At 38.0% G+C, this 23,926-nt stretch overlaps 1 protein-coding gene across 2 annotated transcripts; it reads left to right on the forward strand.

Moving 5' to 3' along the window:
- Window positions 1–421: 421 nt before the first annotated feature.
- Window positions 422–21,749, forward strand: RNF103 (ring finger protein 103). 2 transcript variants are annotated; one of them, XM_059659221.1, is made up of 4 exons: window positions 422–647; window positions 3,336–3,475; window positions 14,971–15,086; window positions 19,605–21,749. In XM_059659221.1, exons 1-4 carry the CDS (start codon window positions 422–424, stop codon window positions 21,175–21,177), a joined length of 2,055 nt encoding a protein of 684 aa, XP_059515204.1. In that variant the 3' UTR covers window positions 21,178–21,749. The 2 variants fall into 2 exon arrangements, with proteins under 2 accessions (XP_059515204.1, XP_059515205.1); XM_059659222.1 differs by lacking the exon at window positions 19,605–21,749 and adding an exon at window positions 18,654–18,795.
- The last annotated feature ends 2,177 nt before the right edge of the window (window positions 21,750–23,926 follow it).

Raw genomic sequence — 23,926 nt, forward strand, 5'->3', positions numbered from 1 at the left:
CGCGGGATCCCGACCGGCCCCCCCGGCCCCGCCTGCAGCTTGCACCCGGCTTCCTTTGTGGGTCGGAATTATTATTATTATTATTTTATTATTTTTGGCTTCCCCCTTCCCCTGGAGGCTGCGGGGCGGGAAGGCCGGCCCGCGCTCCTCTCCTTGCGGTGTTTCATGGACGGGGCATTTAAAGTTCTTTCCTTTCATTTTTCTCGCCTCTTGACTGGAAGGCCCCTCCTCGTCTGGCCCTCGCCCTGCAGAAACCCCGACCCACCTGCCTCGGGGCCGGGGATGTTCCGACAGTGACGGCGGCGAGCCGGACCCGCGCGCCGAGAGGGCCCCGGCCCAGCGGGCGAGCGCACGCCCTTCCCCGCCCTCCTCCTCGCACTCGGAGCTCGGAAGCCGGAGCGGACCGACGCCGCCGGGGAAGATGTGGCTGAAGCTGTTCTTCTTGCTGCTCTATTTCCTGGTCCTGTTCGTCCTGGCCAGGTTTTTCGAGGCCATTGTGTGGTACGAAACCGGCATCTTTGCCACCCAGCTGGTGGACCCGGTGGCCCTGAGCTTCAAGAAGCTGAAGACCATCCTGGAGTGCCGGGGTCTGGGCTACTCGGGGCTCCCCGAGAAGAAGGATGTGCGGGAGCTGGTGGAGAAGTCAGGCAAGTGTCGGGCTCTCCCCCGCGGTCGCCTCCGCCCGGGGCTGGGGGGGGGCGGGTGCGGGGGGAGAGGGTGGGGTTGGGGGGCGACCTGTCCTTCCTCGCCCCTGGTGGCCCCCCAGCATGAGGCCTTACCTGGAAGAGTTAAGCCGACTCCTCCGGGAGCTGCCCAGTTTTTCTTTGTCCAGGTTTTCTCCAAAAAAAAAGAGATGTGAATCCCATATTGAGAAGGGGCCTGGGATGATCATTTATAGGGGATAGGTGGATCTTGTAAAGGTTGTTTTAAAATAACAGTTTAAAGGGCAGCTTGTTAGCATTGTTTACCAAATTCCGTGATTTTTTTTTCCTCCTACTTGGGGAATGTTGCGAACTGAAAAGCATTATTATTTGCCAGTTGAAATTCCCGAGGCTGTGAGAAAAGCCCCCAGACGCCGCCTGTGCGTAGCGATATTTGTCAGGATAACAATAGCCAGTTGCCGAGAGGGGAAAACGCCACTGGAATGCTTAGTATCAGAGACGCATTTAGGCCTGAGGTTTAAATGTAAAATGGGTTTAAACATAGAGAAAGCGTACACTGTATAGCATTAGCTTTTCATACTTTTAAGTGTGGTGAAAATGAATGTTTTTTTTGTGAATACCTACCTGGTTTTATATTTCTGTCAGGGCTTTTTAAAAATCCTTGTATTTTGGATGTGAACTTTTTCCCTTCTTATGTCACAGGCACTGCTGCATCAGCCGGAATGGGCTGATGAACAGAATGGAAACAGTGCTAAGAGCATAGCATCTTAAAAATGCATTTTCAGTAACTGTTGGTTTTGGGGTAGGATTTGGTGGGAAATATGGTTAATTTTTTTTTTCACCCCTGGACAAAGTATATCCTTGTTTAGATATATTCTTCCTGAAATGGGGATGTGCTATCATTTGGGAAAGGCATTCTGGGTTGTTGCAGATAGCAGTTGAAACTGATAGTTACCTTTTGTTGTTGTTGTTGTTTCAAGTACAGCTGTCAGCTGTGTCTTTTACAAGAAAAATTTTTTCTTTATTTAGTATCCTGTAGCCATATATTATGATAGCTGGGAATATTAATTCCAGAGGGTTTAGCACTCACGTATTTGAAAGTTAAGGGTTCTCAAACTCATATTACTATTGCACAGAGGAGGGAACCCTCTCTGTAAAAGTGGTACATTTTTCTTCAGAGGAAACAAAATTGTGTGTATTATTCTTGCCTCTTGTTTACTAACTGGTTTATGGTGACTTTTATTTCTGGGTGGGGGGAATGGAGTAAAGTAGAAGATTTCTAATAAGTAAACACTTTAGTTTTAGAAATGAGAGGGGTCTTAACTGCCAAAGCCAAATCCTTTTTCATGGTAAAATAGTTTAATAACACATTTTTTTTCCTTTTGATTTTTATTTAGTGTTGCTTTTCTTAGGCCTAAAAATATTTGTCACTTTGAGTATACAGGAGTGTATATATCACTTGAAGAATACACACAGCCCACAAAAATATGGCTTGGATCACACATTTTATAGCAGAGAAGTCTTGGGATTGCAGTTTAACTTTATTCGTTGTGAGTGGTTTTGTTGCTATCATGATAAAGTGCTTGTTTTCTCAGGTTTAAAATTTAAGGCAAAAGTTAACATGATTTGACATTAGTGTTTTCCTTTACTTTATATTTGATGATGTAAGCTCTAAATTTATACTGTTAATTTGTGTTTGAATATGGAGTTTGTTCTTATAAGTAATCTTTTGTATCTAACTTCCAAGTCATATAAGATCTGTTGCTATTTTAAGCATGCATTAATGGCAAATTCTGTAACTCATTTCTAAATCTTGTAAGTCAGAAGCATATAAAACATACTGTTCAGAAGTTGTTTGGCCCTGGCCAGTACTCAGTGGTTAGAGCACCAGCCAGAGCACCAAGGGTCAAGGGTTTGACTCCTGGTCAAGGGCAGTACCTGGGTAGTAGGTTCCATACCCAGCCCTATTAGGGCTGGTGCGGCAGGCAACCAATTGATGTGTCTCTCCCACATGGATGTTTCTCTCTCTCTCCCTCCCTCCCTCCCTTTCTCCCTTCCTCTCTCTCAAAAAAATCAATGGTAAAAATATCCTTGGGTTAGGATTAACAACAACAAAAAAATTGTTTGGCCCTGGCTGCTGTGGCTCAATTGTTTGGCCGCGTCATTCCATGCACCAAAAGGTGATGGGTTTGATTCCCAGTTTAATACCCAGGTTGTGGGTTTGATCCCCAGTCTGAGTGCATACGGGAGGCAACCAATTAATGTTTCTCACTCGAATCAGTGTTTGTTTCTCTCTCCCTCTCCCTTCCTCTCTCTCTAACATCATTAAAAACATATTTTATAAATAATTATTTGAAGCCTGGATGTTATACACAAAACTAAATAATATTGTGGTGGCTTTTAGACTGGTATACATTCAGTAAATTATCTGATGACCCCTAGAATATAAGCCCCACAAGAAGATGGATTTTTGTCTGTTTTGTTCATATTTGCCTAATACATAGTAGGTTCTTATTACATATTTATTGAATGTGTGGATTTTATTCAGGTTCTGAGCAGAGTGAAATGAAAGTATAATAACATGATTTTTAACATTGTAAAATGGAATTGATCATTGAAGATGAGAACGAGGGATTTTTGAAATCTTACTAGTGTTATTTTTTCTGTCTTCAGGTGACTTGATGGAAGGTGAGCTCTATTCTGCACTCAAGGAAGAAGAAGCATCTGAATCTGTTTCCAGTACCAATTTCAGTGGTGAAATGCACTTCTATGAGCTTGTAGAAGACACAAAAGATGGCATCTGGCTGGTTCAGGTATCAGAAACAGCGATAGAAGTGAATTTATTCTTACCAAAATAGTAACACTTCTGTGTACTTATGTCAGGTTTCTTAAACATAACTCAATTCTCATAGGGAGGCTCCAGTGTCCTCTTAAAGTGTTAGGGAAAGAGAGTTGACCGCTTTGTTTAGAAATAGCATAAGCAAATTCATTTTAATTGTTGGATCTTCATACATATATTCCTTTTATTTAGTGGTTTGTACCATATCTCTTAATTTTTGTGAACTCCAGTTTTTAATTAAGTAACCCAAATGAACCCTACCTGTTATGAAAACTGAGATTTAATTAGCATATTGGAATTTTAGAGCTGTGAAGGATTTAAAAATATCTTTTATGCTTCCCAAAGTATAGTTTATGTACCACTCATGGTAAAGAGCGAGCACACATTACCATTTATGTATTTTAATGTAAGTTAGAAAAATCAATGTATCGAACACGTAATTTCATAAATATCATTAGGGCAAGGCTAAGGTTATTTAAATTATTAAAAATGTAAGTTCTTTAAAGTATCATATTAAGTAAATTACCATCATGAGTGCAGATAAAATTATGCTTATTGAACCAGGATTAAATTCCAAGTCCCCTAATTTCTTGTCTAGTGCTCTTGTCGTTTCACACTGGGATTGGCAAAGTTTGAGTCAGGGTATAAAAATTAAAATAGCCATTGCTTTATATATCTTCAATATGACTTTCTTTCAATTTGGGAACATTACTACAAAATGTGGTAGAAAAAGCTGAATTCAGAGACCTTAGTTGCAGAGCTGATTCTGTCACTGATTTGCATTATTGTGGATAGGTAGACTTCTGTTGCACATGGTCTCAAATAAATACATTTATATCTAAAGAGGATGCGATAATACTGTAGTTCACTGGGCTAAAGGGTTAAGGTTTGGGAACTCTTCGGGGAATTACATTGGATAATCTTGACCTTTCCTTTACTTCCAATCTTTCTATTGTGTTTGACCTATTACCCTCCAGATAATTTAATTCAATAATTTTAAAAAATGAATTTCTTGCCCTGGCCAGTGTTTCTCAGTGGTTAGAGTGTCAGCCATTTACCTACAGGTCTCTGGTTTGATTCCCAATTAAGGGCACATACCTGAGTTGCAGGTTTGATCCCTGGTCGGGGTGTGTGAGGGAGGAAACCAAAGTGCCTCTCTCACATTGATGTTTCTCCCTCCCTCTCTCCCCTCTTCCTTCTCCTCTCTCCCTCCAATATGTTTCTCTCACATCATTATTTCTCTGTCCCTCTCTCTTCTACTCTAAAAAAAAATCAATAGAAAAAATATCCTCAGGTGAATATTAACAAAATTATTTTCCAATTCAATTGACATACATACAGTATAAGTTTCAGGTGTATAACATAGTGATTAGACATTTATATACTTTACAAACTGATCACCTTGATAAGTCTGCTACCCATCTGACACCATACATGGTTATTACAATATTATTGGCTATATTTCTTATGCTGTACTTTACATTTCTATAACTGTTTTTATAACTGGCAATTTGTACATCTTAATGCTTTTCATCTTTTCCCCCCATACCATCTGGGGACCATCAGTATCTATGAGTTTTTTCCATTTTGTTTATTAGATTCCACATATAAGCAAAATCACATGGTATTTGTCTTTCTCTGTCTGAGTTATTTCACTTAGCATAATACCCTCCAGGTCCATCCATGTTGTTGCAAATTGTAATTTTTCATCCTTTTTTATGGCTAAGTAATATTCCATTGTATATATGTTCCACATCTTTATCCAGTCATCTAACAGTGGGCACTTAGATTGCTTCCGTCTTGGCTATTGTAAATAATGTGTGAACATAAGGATGCTTATATTTTTTCCATTTACGGTTTTGGATTTCTTTGGATAAATACCCAGAAATGAAATTGCTGGGTCATGTGGTAGTTCTATATTTAATTTCTTGAGGAACCGCTATATGCTTTTTCATAGTGGCTGTACCAATTTGCAGTTCCACCAAGAGTGCAAACGGGTTCCCTTTTCTCTACATTCTAGACAACACTTCTTGTTCATTGATTTATTGAAGGTAGCTATTCTGACAGGTGTGAGGTGAGATCGTATTGTGGTTTTTGATTTGCATTTCCCTGATAATTAGTGACATCGAGTATTTTTTTCATGTCTGTTGGCCATCTGTATGTCTTTTTGAAGAATGTCTAGTCAAGTCGTCTGCCTGTTTTTTAAATGGATTGTTTGTTTTTTTGATGTTAAATTGTATGAGTTCTTCATATATTTTGGATATTAACCCCTTATCAGATGTATCATTGGTGAATATCTTCTCCCATTCAGTAGGTTGTCTTTTGCCTTTTCATTTTGTTGATGGTTTTCTTCACTGGCAAAAAAATTTTAGTTTGATATAGCCCCATTTGTTTATTTTTTCTTTTTCTTGCTCGAGGAGATATATCCAAAAAGATATTACTATGAGTGATGTCAAAGTTTACTGCTTAAGTTTTTTTCTCGGAGTTTTATAGTTTCAGATCTTACATTTAACTCTCTAATCCATTTTGAGTTTATTGTTGTATATGGTATAAGAAAGGTCTAGTTTCAGGCAGCTCAAATTCCACTTGGGAGAGGTAGGCACTAAATAAGTAAATATTTAATACTAGGGGCCCGATGCACGAAATTCGTGCACTGGGTGTGGGGGGGGGGGAGTGTCCCTCAGCCCAGCCTGCCCCCTCTCACATACTGGGAGCCCTCAGGTGTTGACCCCCATCACCCTCCAATCGCAGGATCAGCCCCTTGCCCAGGCCTGACGCCTCTGGCCTAGGCGTCCGGCCCGGGCAGCGGGGACCCGCAGCGGCAGCGGCCCCGCGATCGTGGGCTTCGCTTTAGGCCCAGGCAAGGGACCCCTAGCTCCCGGAACTGCCAGCTTCGACCGTGCCCAGCTCCCATCTCTGGCTCCACCCCTACTTCCTGCTATCAACTGGCCAGGGCGGAAAAGGCGCCTGATTCTCCGATCATGGCTGGGGGGCAGGGCAAAGGCGGCCCAAGGGCCGCCTTTGCCCTGCCCCCCAGCTCTTAGCTCCCACCTGGGTTTCTGATCACTGTCAGTGGCAGGGGGCTTCTTCCTGCTTTCCTTTTCGCCTCCCTGCATTGTGCCTACATATGCAAATTAGCCGCCATATTTGTTGGCAGTTAACTGCCATCTTAGTTGGCAGTTAATTTGCATATAGCCCTGATTAGCCAATGAGAAGGGTAGCTCGTACGCCAATTACCATTTTTCTCTTTTATTAGTGTTGATAACATCAGTTAGTGGAAAGTGCTAAGAAGAGAAATAAGCTAGGTAAATTAGGAGACAGAGAGTGGCAAGGAATTCTCTGATAAGGTGACACTTGAATGAAGTAAAGACCAAATAATGATAGTGAATGTTAGCATTATAAATTCTAATCACTAAATTATTTTTGTCTGAAAATAGTTTTTAAACCTCATAGGTATTAATAGTTGAGAAATGACTCCTAAGAAAAATGGAATGTATTTATATGGTTTTCTGTGTGTTAATGATGCAGTAGGGCACACACACTTAATTTTTCCAGTGACCTTCAAGGTTTGCAATGTCTGGTTTGTATTCCTTGGGATTAGTGGCTTACATCTGTCAAATGGCTGGCTTGCGTTGAAAGAACAGTCTCTGGCAGTACAACTGAGAAGACTGAGATTAAAACCCTGTCCTCGGCACTCTGAACTTACTAGCTAACCTAATCAGCACAGAAACTTCGGTGTGAGCTCTTAAAAGAAACCTTTTTTAAAAGATAGATGGATGGATGGATAGGTAGGTAGGTAGGTAGGTAGGTAGATAGATAGACAGATAGATAGACAGACAGACAGACAGACAGACAGACAGACAGACAGACAAACAGATAAAAATAGCCCTGGTCAGCATGGCTAAGTAGTTAGAGCATCTGCCTGTGCATCAGAGGGTCAGAGGTTCCGATTCCTAGTCAAGGGCACATACCTGGGTTGCAAGTTCAATCCCAGTCCCGGGGCATGTTTGGGAAGCAACCAATCCATGTGTCTCTCACATGATGTTTCTCTTTTCTCTCTCTCTCTCTCTCTCTCCCTCCCTCCCTCCCTCCCTCCCTCCCCCCCCCCCCCTCCACTCTCTAAAAATGAATGGAAAAATATCCTTACTCAGGTGAGGATTTTAAAAATTAATTAATTAATTAATTAAAAATTTAAAATATCTCCTAGAAACAGAAGAGAAATATTCTCTCGGTTACTTGTCATTCTTTCAGCTTAAATCATATTTATCTAATCTCTTGTTAAAGATAACTTTCAAGAATTAGTTTTTAACAAATTGAATTATCTTTCTTTTCTAATTATTGGTATTTTGTTTTTTATTTTTAAAATATATTTTTATTGATTTGAGAGAGGATGAGAGAGGGAGCGAGAGATAGGAAACATCAATGATGAGAGAGAATTATTGATCAGCTGCCTCCTGCATACCCCCACTGGGGATCGAGCCACATCCCAGGCATTTGCCCTGACAGGAATCAAATTGTGATCTGCTTCATAGGTTGAAGCTCAACCACTGAGCCATGCCAGCCAGGCAAATTCTCGGTATTTTAGATGAAGCTGACTTAACTTCAGTTTGTTCTGTCGTTTTGTTTTGTTTTTAAGTCCGTGAGGATGCATAAATCTCGGCCAATTCAGTCCTCTTCAAATTGCCTTTATTTTAGGTATCCTGTGTAAAAAAGAGTTAAACACATCCCAGTTCTCTCTCTTTTAACTCCCAGTTTTCTAATATTTCCTCACACAGATGAATTATAGTTTCCTTTTGTATTTATTGAGGAAAAATGTAGTTAGGTGGCATATAACTGATAATTAGCACTTTAAACATTATATACTATTTTACTGAAAGGATGTCTGCATTTACTTATTTAGGGAAAATGTGACTTTAATAAATGGGTATATGACTTAGCTGTTCCATCACTTGGTCATTTCATTATTTTCCTGAAATGGATTGATTGGTAATCTAGATTATCTTTTTTGGTAACACTCCATGTGGAATGACACTACAAAAGGAAAAGGACTTTTTATATTTAATTCACCTTACATTCCTTACTAGAGGCCTGGCGCATGAAATTCATGCACAGGTGGGGTCCCTAGGCCTGGTCTGCGATCAGGGATCAGGGCCAATCTTCCCCGACTGCCATCAGCTGGCTCCGCCCCCCACTGTCCGTGTCCGCCACCACCCACCCACAGTCCCCTGTTCCCCATCGGGCAGTTGGAGCCTGCCAGCCTGTTGACCGTTCCTGCTTGCTCACTGACCCCACTGCCGGTCGCCCTCTGTGGGTGGGGTGACTGGCGGGGTGATCGGGGCCCCGCTCCCTAGCACCCGCCTTGGCCTTGTGCCACCCACATTCGCCGCTACCTACCCCTGGTTCCCTGTTCCCCATCGGGCAATTGGGGCCTGCGGGCTGGGGGCAGCTCCTGCGTTGAGTGCCTGCCCCTGGTGGTCAGTGCACGTCATAGCAACTGGTCGTTCCGCTATCCGGTCAATTTGCATATTACGCTTTTATATATATATATATATATATATATATATATATATATATATATAGATGATTTCTATCTTCTCTATAATTCATGAGTTTATTTTCTGAATAATATATGTTAATGATCTTCATATTTTTCTCCTTAATTGAAGATGTATTCATGCTCATGAATTATCCTTATGTTAAAATAGAGTATTAGGATACTCCTTTTCTTTCTTTTTTTAAAAATATATTTTATTGATTTTTTACAGAGAGGAAGGGAGAGGGATAGAGAGTCAGAAACACCGATGAGAGAGAAACATCGATCAGCTGCCTCCCGCACGCCCCCCACTGGGGATGTGTCCGCAACCAAGGTACATGCCCTTGACCGGAATCGAACCTGGGACCCCTCAGTCCGCAGGCCGACGCTCCATCCACTGAGTCAAACCGGTGCTGGCAAGGATACTCCTTTTCATGTCAAACTTTTCTATGTCTATTTTACATTCTCTATAATATGAGGTGGAAAGAACAGCTCTTTTTCCTAACAGCTCTTTTTAACATTCTGTTATTTCCTACTTTGTTTCTAACGTAAGCTTATATCCTTCATTAGCTATTTTTCAGTTTTGTAGATTTCCTTGATTCTGCTGCCACCCAATAGTCTTAGTATCACGAAACAGAGACAATTACTTTCTTTCAGGGGACTCTTAGGCAGATAGAATAGTGGATAGGCTTCTGAAATGGAAAACTTTGCATACTTTATGGGTTTTATGGATTTAGCCTTAACTTAAGATTTCTGTTTCTCTGTTTTGACTTTTGTTGGAAGAAGGACTGTGATATTTGTTCTCTACTGGCTTTGTCACATCATAAGGAAATTTAACATCACTAGACTTGATATAGCAGTGAAAAGCAACATATTATTTGAAATAATGCTTTAGGTCAATATTTACTGAAGTATTATGCTAGTGTATTTCCTCCTTGACTGAAGAGTTAATAGCTGTTTTAAAAGTTGTTCACCTTTGCTCCTAGACAATAGTTTTGTCCAGGAAGATTCTAACCTATTTATTCCTTTCTTGACATTATTCCAAAGGTGAAATATATAGCCAGCCACTTTATTCTTTATTATGTATTGGTCAAAAAATTTTGTTTTCTCATAGAGAAAGATTGTGAGAATACAAAAAAAAAATTAAATGCCACTGAGTTTTGTTTTTGTCAATCACTCATACTCATTTTCAATGACTTTATACAATTTGTGTATAATGTTTAGGTTGGTCTATAATTTTGAAAGTGGAATCTCTGTTAAAATGAATTACTGAGAGATGCAGAAAATATCATAGCACAACACTCGTGTTCTGTGCAGTTGTTATTTAACTTAGCCTAGATGTTGTCATATGGGGATTAACAATATTAAAAGGCATATGTCAAATGTTCTGATTAGTAATAAAGCCCACCTCTAAAATACATGTGTAGGCAAAAGTCTGTGGCTTTTTCTTATATCAATGTAGCACCTATAGTACATGTGGAAGAGAATAGGCAATAACCTGAAGCCAGTTTTTCCTTGTACGTTTAACTGGACTACATAAGGTTGACATCAGAAAATATGGGCACTTGGCATCACATACTGTCCAACCCAGTTCCATCCAGTGATATGTGCTGCAGCCAACTCATGCTGTGTCATGAAGGGCGAGTGTTAACATCTCTTCCCAACTCCATATGTACAGATGTCATGTTGCTAACTTGAAGTCGGCCATCTGGGAGTATTTATACTAAGGAAATCAGCAAATCAGAGCTTCCTTTTTCTTCTGAAGAACTGTTTATTAAACATTTACCAGCAAACTACTGGTTTCATCCATTCATCCAACCATCTAACAAATATATAAACCTTGTGATAAATACTGAAGACACAAATGTGAATAACATATAGTCTATGCCATAAAACAGCTTACAGTTTGGTTTACTAAAATGTGTGGGGCAGTAAAAATCTTAGTATATAATTGATTATCTTTCCCAGCTGAGTTAGATGGTCCATTGTGGTGCTAGCATCTTAAAGGATCCTAAAGAAGTCTATTACACAATGAAAGAACCTAGGAAAATTGCAGTAGTCTTTTTCTGGGAAAAGTGTATTTTTAAATATACTGGATTGGAAGTCTTTATGCCAGACGAGGGTTAAAGACATTGATGCTCAATTACATAGCAAGGAACTATTTATGCTAGTGTTTGTCCAGAAAACATTCAAGATGACAAGTTGTTGGGGAAGGCACTTTCATTATAACAGTAATAAAAAACTTGGAAACTTCAGAGAACCTGTATAATCAGAGAAAGAGAACGAGTTACTAAAACATTAAAAGCTGAAATTGTTGGGTTCAACTAAATATTTAATCAATACCAAGTGAGTTAGGCTAGCGGCACTAGACTAGCTTCAGGAAATACAATGGTGAGGAAGTGTTGGGATGCCAATTAGAGAGACTTGGGAAGGGGGTGAAAAGATAGCTTCACTTCTAGCCTGTTGCCAAGTCTGTCGCAGACTTAGAACTCAGGCTGTACTTTTACCTAGTTTTTTCTGGTCTCTGAAAATATTCCTTACAGAGACTGCAACATCCTTTCTGAACTGCCAAGAAATATGATCCCCCCTTAATAAGACCAGCAGTGTGAGTGCCTTTCAGAATTATTGTGCATACTTTTTGTTATAAGCAATAGTTGGGAACTCTCTTTTTTTTTTTTTAAATATATTTTATTGATTTCTTACAGAGAGAAAGGGAGAGAGAGAGAGTTAGAAACATCGATGAGAGAGAAACATCGATCAGCTGCCTCCTGCACACACCCCACTCGGGATGTGCGCAACCCAGGTACATGCCCTTGACCGGAACCGAACCTGGGACCCTTCAGTCCGCAGGCCGACGCTCCATCCACTAAGCCAAACCGGTTTTGGCAATAGTTGGGAACTCTTACTGGTGTGACACAAAAGTAATAGGCTTACAGTGTTTTGTTGTGCCATGTGACTCAGCCAGATGAGTTATTTTGTGAAAATATTAAGATTTCTAGCCCTAACCGGTTTTGGCTCAGTGGATAGAGTGTCGGCCTGCGGACTGAAAGGTCCCAGGTTCAATTCCGGTCAAGGGCATGTACCTTCGTTGCGGGCACATCCCCAATAGGAGATGTGCAGGAGGCAGCTGATCGATGTTTCTCTCTCATCGGTGTTTCTAACTCTTTATCTCTCTCCCTTCCTCTCTGTAAAAAATCAATAAAATGTATATATTTTTTAAAAGATTTTTAGTGGTTGTTTAATTCAGCCTCCACCAAATTTCATTTATGCTAAGTCTCTAATTGAATAATATAACTGTTTAGGACATTGGACAAAATAATTTCTAATTGCATAAACAACTACAGAGTCAAATAAGATGCTTTCATGCAATGCCCAGGGGATTTTTCATTTTTGTGTGGCTCTCTCAGTCAGGCATCATTAAACTCCAAAAGCATGTGTTGGAACAGCTTGCTGAATAAATAAGGCCCTGGGGTTGAACATTGTCATGTACTTGCCACAAGAGTGTTCCCACCTCTCTTCACACACTTCTGTCTGTACTGTAACCTGAGTGCCTGGGAACAATCCCCTGTCATTCCTACTTCCTTTCCTAGCCCTGGAGCTCTAAGTCTGAAAGATACCTGTGCAGTGATCAGGATCTTCACTGGAAGATGCCCCTAGGACTTAGGGCCAAACCTTATATTGATTCAAGCAACCTCTTGATTAATCCCTTAATGCAATGTCATTTTAAAGACAGACCTGCCTGGCCGGTTTGGCTCAGTGGATAGAGCATCGGCCTATGGACTGAACGGTCCCAGGTTCGATTCTGGCCAAGGGCATGTACTTTGGTTGCTGGCACATCCCCAGTGGGAGGTGTACAGGAGGCAGCTGATCGATGTTTCTCTCTCATCGATGTTTCTAACTCTCTATCCCTCTCCCTTCCTCTCTGTGAAAAATCAATAAAATATATTAAAAAAAAAAAAAGAAGACCTGAAAATGTTTATTTGCAGGGTTGATTAGAAAATGGGAGTGAAAGGGAGTTCTTTTAAAAAGAAGGCAGAACGGGGAGTATGGTGATCTCTTAACGCTGAGTAATCTGAAAAATAAGTTCATGATTTCTTTGATTACTTGGCAGGAAAAAGAACTACTACATTGACTCTTGAGTGGTAGGGAAAAAAAGAAAAGAAATGCTTGTCTTGCTTGATCTCCCTTATTCTTCAAGTAAAATTTATGCAGCACCTTTGGACTGTGGAAAAATTTGAAAGCTAGGGACTGACTTGTAACTGATGTGAACCTCTTCAGAAAGAGCCTTCATCTACTAAGATCATGTCTTCAAATTGCCCTTTTTCTGGTTACCTCAACCATCTCAGCATTTGAATAATAACTTATGCCTTCCTAAATAAGACCATTTATTGTCACTAAAAAGTACTATTTATGTGTACTTATTAAGCTTCAAAGTTATGTTACATATGTATGTATGTCTGTGTAGGCATAAGGATGATACCACCAATGGTATATGGCAGGGTTTATTGGACTGTTGGCACTTACAGTGTCATTTGTCACTACCATGTGCTCTCTCTCCTTGAAATTTGTTAGACTTCCACAGATGAGGTAGCTGTGCTGTCTCCGCCTCTTCCTGGGAGTTGACTATTGGCACTCATTTCACACACTCCCCTGGGATTTCACTTCCTGGAGACTTTGTGAACATGAAAATAGCCCTTCCTTCCAAAAAGATTAGAGGCCCTCTGAGTATTGTGTTGTAATTTTGAATTAAATAGTTCTAGTAATACAGCATTCATGAAAAAACAATAACACTTGGGATATATACACCCTGGGCTTAAATCAAATATTTTCGTCTTTCCTTTAGTTCCTATTTAGTTATTTGTGTTTGTATTTCTTGTTGTTTTTTTAATCCTCACCTGAGGATATGTTTTTATTAATTTTTAGAGAGAAACATTGATTAGTTGCCTCCTCTGTGCTCTCCAACTAGGGATCAAACCCACAATCTAGATATGAGCCCTGATTAGGAATCAAAACCCATAACCTTTTTTTTTTTTTTTTTTTTTTTTGGTGTACAGATAATGCTCCAACCAACTAAACCATCCTGCCCAGGGCTGTGGTTTTTATTTATTTATATATATATATATATATATATATATATATATATATATATATATATATATATATATATATATATTTTTTTTTTTTTAATTTTTGTTTTTTACTGGTGTTAACTATTAGAAAGACCAAGAAAGAAGTCATTACATAATTTGAAGGTTCATTTACTTAGGTTAATTTAGTTTTTTTGTTTTTCTTTTGAAAAAATATTTTCTGCTACCAATGCTAATTGTGTTTGAAAGCAACTTGCATATTTGAAGTAGAAGTTCAAAAATGTAGAATTCATTATGGTAATTCTTTTTATATGTTAGAACCTTTCGTGATTTTTATGAAAGTAGTAGTATTGATTTTAGTCAAAGCATAATTTAATATAAAACATGTGTTTTACTCTTGGCTCCATAATTATACTTTTAAAAAAGTAAAATTTGAATGCATTGAACCCACAGGTGATCATTTTGAAGTAAGCTTTATTTGTATTATTGTTTAAAATTTTGAGAGCAGAGAAATGACTCCAAGGGCCATTTTCTTAAACCTATGAAACTTAATTCTAGAGACCAGGCCACATGGTAGAGAAAGGGATGTGGCTAGCTTTTTAATATGGCTTTGACTCCCCTTCTGTGTAACTACCACAGAATGTGGGAGTTGAATGTACTGTATTCAGTATTTTAAGTCTTGTCCAGTTGGACAGTGTCTCCTTTTATAAGAATTGCAGTTGTGATATGATAGTACAGCAAAGAAGAACTGTGAACAGAATTTTCTTTTAAGTGAAGTTATATTAAAAATGGTTGGTTTGACTCTATCTTAAGTTATTAACATTTCTGTTTTTCTTTTGGGGGAAATAGGTCATAGCAAACGACAGAAGTCCCTTAGTGGGTAAAATCCACTGGGAGAAAATGGTGAAAAAGGTGTCAAGATTTGGAATACGGACAGGCACTTTCAACTGTTCTAGTGACCCCAGGTAAGTTGATTAGGCAGTTCTTAGAATCTGAGTTCTGACCAGAATTTTTAAAAATAAAGACAGTGATATTAGAAGCCTCTTTAAAATGAAAGCTAGTTCTCTCATTCAGCACACTGTTAGTCACACAGATGCTTAATAGTTTTTGATAAACTGGCAGTGGCAGTTATTTACTTTCTCTCTTTTTGCTGCTTCTGTGTTCTTTCTAGTGAGGGACACTCTTAATTGTATGTCTTCAGTCCTTTTTGTTTCACTTTTCTTTCCCAGAGAAATTTCACATTTATGGCTTTTGGTGACATCTTTGTACTTACCTAAATCTTATTCCATAATTCTGATATCTGGTTTGCATTTTGACACTCATTTTCATGTGCTCTACCATTATCCCTAATACATTGTGTTCCCTAAACCTAGTATCCAAATTCAGATTCATCCTCTTTTTCTTTAATAAACCACGTGCCCTTTCTACCTTTCCTTTTCTTTTATTGTTTGTTTTTTCCGTTTTCTCAGACAAGAATCATTAAAGGCATTTTTGTTTTTCTCTTTGTCATCATCTCCAGTATTTAGTCTGTCAAATTGATTTGTTTTATTTTTTCCATTTGTTCATTATATTGAATTTTATTTTCATTTCTAGTGCCATCAAGTTACAACTTAAATTCATCTATTCATTTAATTATCTACTGAATAAATTTTTGTTTTCAAATAAATTTTTATTTATTTGAGAGAGAGAAAGAAAGAAAGAAACATCGATTGGTTACTTCCAGTACATGCCTTGACCGGGAATCGAACCAGCAACCTTTCAGTGCACAGGTTGACGCCCATCCAACTGAGGCACATCAACCAGGGCACAAACATGAAGATTTTGATGCACAGCTACTTGTATCAGTTTCAATAATGTCATGTTCACGTTTCATTTTCTTTGGAAAGGCTTCCACCTAGAGCTGTGGTCGGCAAACTGCGGCTTGCGAGCCACATGCGGCTTTTTGGCCCCTTGAGTGTGGCTCTTCCTAAGCCTTAGGAGTACCCTAATTAAGTTAATAACAATGTACCTATCTATATAGTTTAAGTTTAAAAAATTTGGCTCTCAAAAGAAATTTCAAACGTCGTACTATTGATATTTGGCTCTGTTGACTAATGAGTTTGCCAACCACTGACCTAGAGTAAGAACGGTTCTTGTTATAGAAGCTGTGCTTAGTCAGGGTTAGTTGTTTCTTCTTTTGAGGATTATGGAGATATAGAAGAACTGGCCAGGGAATAGAGTTATTCAGCAAGTGTTTTAATCATATTTTGAATAATTTAGTCATCATTTTGATCTCAGATTTTTAAAACACCAAAACTTTCTACTCCACTGTCTGTGTTCTTTTTTTCATTTTTTTTCTTCACTCACGGATATTTTTCCATTGATTTTTAGAGAGAGTGGAAGACAGAGGGAAAGACAAAGAAATACTGATGTGAGAGAAACTCATTGGTTGGTTCCCTCCCGCTCGTGCCCACAGGGCCCAGCTGGGGAGGAGCCTGCAAATGAGGTACATGCCTTTGACCGGAATTGAACCCAGGACCCTTCAGTCCGCAGGTCGATGGTCTATCCACTGAGCCAAACCAGCTAGGGTTGTGTTGCAAGCATATCAAACTTGCAACCGGCTGTAGTGTGTAGTTCCTTCTCTGGGTGGTTTCAGGACAGCCTCCTCTAGTGTGCCAGTCCCATTGTATAGCAGTACTTTCTTGACCTTTTTCGCCCCATGAAACTGTTCAGGACCACCACTTCTGGGCAGTCTCTGACTCCTTCCATAGCAGAAGTTTTAATTTTTGTACTTGAGTATCTAGCTTGCCTGGCCATAGTTCCCCTCATTCCCCCAACAAGGGATCTAGCTCAGATAGCTGTACCTTTCAGGTCTATACTCTTTTTTTTTTTTTTTTGAGAAAGTAGAAAGTGAAATGAGTATATATCTTGTAGGGGGTGAGGGTGGGGTTAGAGAGATTAGGGGTATTGAAGAACAAATGGGAGGACATTGGAATTGCAGGAAGCTAAGTGGTAAACAGGGCGGTGTGTAGTGAGTATCAGGGATGGAGGCCCATGGAATAAGCAGTGAAGGAAAGATTGGAGGAAGGCCAAGATGACCAATGACTTCATCTGAAGAAACAGCATTACATAAACAGAATACCAATGCCACACCAGAAACTCAAGTGCCAAAACTCATAAGCCATGTTTTCTATCATTTTTAGTCTTCAAAATCTCTAAGAGATCTCAAAAAATTTACTTTAAAAACTACAGGCTATTTTCATGGTGTTGTTACTGAATTTATTCAGACCTTTAAAAAGCTTTTTTTTTTAATTGGCAATAAACATTTTTATACAGATAAAAAATAATATAACATTCTTGAAAAATAATATTACATTTGCCTTTATTTCTAACAGTAAAGTTTAAATTAATATGATACACTTTGTGTATTAGATTTTTTTAGAATGGTGTTTAGATATATATATTAGTAGCCTGCTGTTTTATAAGTATATAACATTTTTTAGAAATAATATGTACATTAGGCTTTACTTCTATTTAGCAGTATAGTTTAAATTAATGATATACTTGATTTGTGTATTTTATTTCTTTAGAACTGTGCTTAGATAAATAAGTATTAGAGTTTTTTTCAAGTATGGAAACATTTAATTTGAAAGGTCATGATAACATGCAGAATTATTTTTTCCTGGGTACTCTTAAATTCCATCTGTAATGATGAACCTTAAAACTATCATTTAGCTCTGAACTGAAAAGAAAGCACATAGTACATTTGTTTTCTTGCATGAAAAAATAATATGCACTAAAACTGTTTCACGGACTAAGGTTTTCTATTAGAAAGTCTGTCATTCCATTTATAACACAAATCAGAAGCCAAATATTCTCTGAAGTGGTTTCAAAGATAAAAAGAATGACCAAGAGAAGAAATGTGTCATCATAACTACTATATGCAATTAAAAAATAAAGCTATTTAAAGATATTTAAGATTAAGACAGTTATCTGTATATGTATTTAACTTGCTGATTTGGGGGGTAAAAATATAATTAACATCAATGAATTATTTTGCATTAGAAAAATACCTTGTTAAGGGATAGAACATATATTTTTTTTTTAGGATATATAATTCTAAAACCATTTCAGTTAAAGCAATATTGATTTTAATGGAATCTGATCTTGTTAAGGAAGTGAATCAACTCAACAAGAAGCTGAGTTATGGTCTATGATTCTGAGTCACCCAGATCATTTCCCAAAGTCATCACTAACCTTGTCTTTATGACAGAACATGCTGTCTTTACTTTATTACCATTCATTTACAAATCTGTAACAAAATGTATCAACAGACAGTTGTTTGTACTAAAAAAAATGTATCACATGGTAACCCCCTGCCTCCCCCAACTTCATTAACGTACATTTATATAATGTAAAATTCCACAGGGTAGGTTTTTGAAAAAAAAAAAAAATTTTTTTTTTTAAAGAAAACTTTATTATCTCACCACTGTAATACAACAGCCATTTTTATTTTTTAGTATTCCCTTTCATTTGTAATCTAGTTTTTTTAGAGGAGAAGGATGTCACAATTATTATAGTAAGAATCAGTCCATATTCAAAGGGATTGGAGTCATGACCCTATGGGTAAATCTAAACAATTTAATTTTAGGTAATTTTTTTGTACTTACTCTGTTATAAAATGGGGTCATAGTTAGACTGAATCTCTTCTTAAACTGAAAACTTACTGTCATTGTTTCCTCTTTGTTAAACACTCCTCTTCATGGTCTTTAAAGACATGAGAGACTACAAAACAATATGGGACTTGCTCTTTTCTAGATGAGCTTTTGTGCCCGTTACTTTTAACTGCCTGTGTGCATCAGGCATTATGGTGGGTGTTTGGTTAATAAATGGGCACAGCATGGCTCCTATCCTCAGAGAGCTTGCATTCAAGTCAAGGACTCGTGCTGTAGGATAATCGATTTCCTTCTCTCGTCTTTGCTCATCTGAATCTTCAAGACCTACTTTAGTTCCCAAACCTTTCACAAAATCTTCACCAGTTCAAACTTCCAATGATATTCCTTTTTTTGAACTTTTTCTTAACATTATTTAGTAATGGAATATATACAGTTTTATCCTTGTTTTGTTTCCTTAATATGATTTTAAATTCCTGGTGAGCAGGAATTATTTTTCTATTATCTTTTGGATCTTATCGACACTAATGCAGTTAGTAGGTTCATAATAGATGCTGAAGTATTTGCTGATTCCTTGACTTTTCAAGCTACACTTTCTTAAAAAGAGATAAGATAAAAAGAAACTACAAAAAGAGAGCTTACTTTTCAAACTCTTGTACAAACTGTGAGATATTGATATTACTATTGATTTTGTAGAGGTTATTTGGTTTGGGGGAGAGAGTATCTTTCAAGTGCTAAAGAAATTTGTCAGGAGAAGACAGATCCTTTGCATAATACTGAGGAAGCTTATCTAGCAGCCCAGCTGTTGACTTACAGTTTCCTCTCTTATAGATACTGCAAGAGAAGAGGCTGGGTACGATCCACACTCATCATGTCTGTTCCACAAACAAGTACTTCTAAAGGGAAAGTCATGCTTAAAGAATACAGTGGACGCAAGATTGAAGTAGAACACATTTTTAAGTGGATAACTACTCATGCAGCTTCTCGGATCAAAACCATTTATAATGCTGAACATTTAAAAGAAGAATGGAATAAAAGTGATCAATATTGGGTAAAAATATACCTGTTTGCAAACCTTGACCAACCCCCAGCTTTCTTCTCTGCACTAAGTATAAAGTTTACTGGAAGAGTTGAGTTTATTTTTGTTAATGTGGAAAATTGGGACAACAGGAGTTATATGACAGATATTGGTGTATATAACATGCCATCATACATACTTAGAACTCCTGAAGGAATTTACAGATATGGAAATCACACAGGTGAATTTATATCCCTTCAGGCCATGGATTCGTTTTTGCGCTCATTACAACCTGAAGTAAACGATTTGTTTGTTTTGAGCTTGGTTCTAGTTAACCTTATGGCTTGGATGGACTTATTTATCACACAAGGAGCTACCATAAAGAGATTTGTGGTTCTCATAAGCACTTTAGGAACATATAATTCTCTATTAATTATTTCCTGGCTACCAGTGTTGGGCTTTTTACAGCTCCCTTACTTAGATAGCTTTTATGAATATAGCTTAAAATTGTTGAGATATTCTAATACAACCACACTGGCTTCATGGGTAAGAGCAGACTGGATGTTTTATTCTTCACACCCAGCCCTATTTCTCAGTACATACCTTGGACATGGTTTACTAATTGATTACTTTGAGAAGAAGAGACGACGCAACAACAATGATGACATCAATGCCAATAACTTAGAGTGGTTATCAAGTCTATGGGACTGGTACACCAGCTACCTCTTCCACCCGATTGCTTCTTTTCAGAACTTCCCTGTGGAATCTGATTGGGATGAAGACCCCGACTTATACTTGGAGCGATTAGCTTTCCCTGACCTTTGGCTTCACCCTTTGATACCAACTGATTATATAAAAAACTTGCCAATGTGGCAGTTTAAGTGTCTGGGAATCCTGTCTGAAGAGGAAATGTTGGCGAGTTCTCACGATATTGAAAATGACTCGGATGTCGAGAGCACAGACACTTTTAACAGTGAGAAGGAAGTATTTGAAGATAAACAAAGCATAGTTCACAATTCTGTAGGAAGAGTAAGTCACTGTGGTGCTGAGGCTTGTTCATGTGCCAATAATTATTGTCAGACCAGCCTACATGAAAGGAAAGGGAGGTCATATGGATCATATAACACTAATGAAGATATGGAACCTGATTGGTTAACTTGGCCTGCTGATATGCTGCACTGTACTGAATGTGTTGTTTGTCTAGAGAATTTTGAAAATGGATGTTTGCTAATGGGGTTACCTTGTGGTCATGTATTCCATCAGAATTGCATTGCGATGTGGTTGGCTGGGGGCCGACACTGTTGCCCTGTTTGCCGGTGGCCTTCTTATAAAAAAAAGCAGCCATATGCACAACATCAGCCCCTGTCAAATGATGTCCCATCTTAACCATGTGCAATTTGTCCTTTATAAGCTTTGAGTATCTTCAGCTTGCCTTTTTAATGTTAGTCACAATGTTTTTGTGGTTTGAAGTTTAGTTTAATGTTAGTGCAGTGACAGGAAATACACATTATACTAATGTTGATAATTATTTGGTTGCCTGTGTGTCAATTGAATGCATACTTAATTGTAAAGATTTTTATTTACAACATTGGCAATTGAGAAGTTAATGTTTTTTGTAAGCACAAAAGAAGTATGATAGAAATTTATCCTAGCAAGACTTTATAAAGTAGGATCAAATTCTAATGAAATTGAGGCAGTTTCTTATCCTAAATGTTTCCTCCCTTTTTACAATCTCTGTCCAGCATCTCTTGGGTAAATAATGTATGCTCTGAGACATGAAATTAAAAGACTATGAAATAAATTATTTTAAAACCAAAAGATTATAGCTTTTCCAATGTTAAATTGTTTTTTATAAGGTGTCTGAATTTTATAGCATTTTATTGATTTGTTAGTTTTACAAATAAAGCAAATACGATTCTTGACTCGTGGGGAAAATAAAGGCAGAAATTATGTGCTAACACTGGCCAGAGTTGATGTTAGTCAATCTTATAGGTTGATTAGCTTTAATGGGAAGGAATTTTATGGTGGGCTTTTTTTTAATAAGTTTTAAATCATTTATTAGTATTTACCATATCTAAATAAAATCAACTATAGTAATTAGCCTCGCATAGATTACTTTATATCTTTTTCCTGCTTTTATTTTGAAATATTTCAAAACTACAGAGACATTGGGAAACACAGTAAAATGAACATTCATTTCTCTAATTCACCAAGCATTTACATTCTATTACATTTGCTTTCTGTCTTCTCTGTACATATTTATCTTTTTTCTTTCTTTGGTTGTTTTTCTTTTTCCTGATCCCTTTGAAAATAAACTTCAGTCTTCATGGTGCTTTATAGCTAAATATATCATTGCCTATCTCCCAAGAGCAAAGGCATCTTTTTTTAACATAACCAGCATACCATTATCATACCTAACAAATTTAACATCTAATATCTAATACATAATCTATATTACCCAATTGCTCCCAAAATATTTTTTATATCTTTGTGTTCTTGTTTTGTTGTGAACTGGGCAAGGTTTATGCATTGAGTTTAGTATCCTTCCATTTCATTTTTTCCTCCAGAGCAGTTCCTCTTCCTCTTTTAAAAGTTATTTTTAATTTTTTCTATGTCTTAATACATTTTTTAAGAGTACACACTAGTTGGCTAATAGAATGATCTGCATTCTGGATTTGTTTTAGTGTTTTTCATGATTAGATGTAAATTAAAGATTTTGCCTAGATTAAATGTACTTCCCATTTGCTTGACATCAGGAGGCACATGATGTCAGTTTGTCTCACTTTATCTTAAGAACCTGTGAGGCCATGTGAATATCTTGTTTGTCAATAACCTTTAGCTAGCCGGTTTGGCTCAGTGGATAGAGGATCGGCTGCCAATAACCTTTAGCTAGCCGGTTTGGCTCAGTGGATAGAGCATCGGCCTGTGGACTGAAGGGTCCCAGGTTTGGTTCCGGTCGGGGGTACATGCCCAGGTTGCAGGCTTGATCCCTAGTAGGGGAATGCAGGAGGCAGCCAGTCAATGATTCTCTCTCATCATTGATGTTTCTATCTCCCTCTCCCTTCCTCTCTAAAATCAATAAAAACATATTTAAAAAATAACCTTTAATCCAGTGTTTTAATATCTATTGATGACTATTAACCTGGATCGGTTATTAAACAGGAGTTGTAACTTGAGGCTTTTCTCATTTCATCCTTTATTCTACATTTAGCTGGCATTTTTGTGTGTGTGAAGAAGAGTTTCCATTTTCCACTTTTCTTTCACATTTGAATGTTACTGTGGACTCAGATTCTTTTTATATTCAATGTGTCAAAATTTGTTATTGTTGATGCTCAGTTCATCCCAAATTTGGTGAGAGTCCTTCTAAGCCAACTCTTATATCCTGTTGGCATTTCCTTGCTTTTTGATGCAAGGTGTTTCTGGCTCATTTTGCAGTTTCCCTAGCCCAGCCCTGTAATCAAGCCATTTCTTCAAAAGGCCCAAGTTTCATGGTGAACTTTTATTGACTGCCCCCCCAAACAGCAAGAAAAATTATCATCCTGGATTGCTGCTGAAATGTTTCTTCATGGTGCACTGAGCCTCACTTTCATACACTAATGGAAATAGTAAAGATTAACAGTAACTTTGTATTAATCTTTGGGAACTTCTTTAAATTTTAAAAAGGGCAAACACTGTGCTGGCCAGTGTGGCTCAGTTGGTTCAGTGTCATCCTGTGCACTGAAAGGTTGCCTGTTGCATTCTGGTCAGGGCATGTGCCGGGTTTTGGGCTCAATCCCCAGTAAGGGTCATGCAGGAGGCAGCAGGTCGATGTTTCTCTCTCACACACGTTTTTTTCTCTCAAATCAATGAAAACATAATTAAAAGAAAAAAAGGGGTACTCTGCTCCTTGTGTTCTAATTTTACTTTTGAAAAAAAGTAATTGTGTTATTGTAAATGTTAGTGTTTCCCAGAGTTCTACCATTGGTCCACTTCTCTTTTCTCTCATGTATTCAATGGATGTCCCAAATCTACATCCAGGCAAAGGCCTTTCCCCAGATCTTCAGTTTTATTAATTTTTTAAATCTTTTTTGTTTGTTTGTTAATCCTTACCCGAAGATATTTTTTCCATTGCTTCTCAGAAAGCATGAAAGGGAGG

The sequence above is a fragment of the Myotis daubentonii genome, chromosome 12 (genome assembly GCF_963259705.1).
Source record: "Myotis daubentonii chromosome 12, mMyoDau2.1, whole genome shotgun sequence".
Classification (NCBI taxonomy): domain Eukaryota; kingdom Metazoa; phylum Chordata; class Mammalia; order Chiroptera; family Vespertilionidae; genus Myotis; species Myotis daubentonii.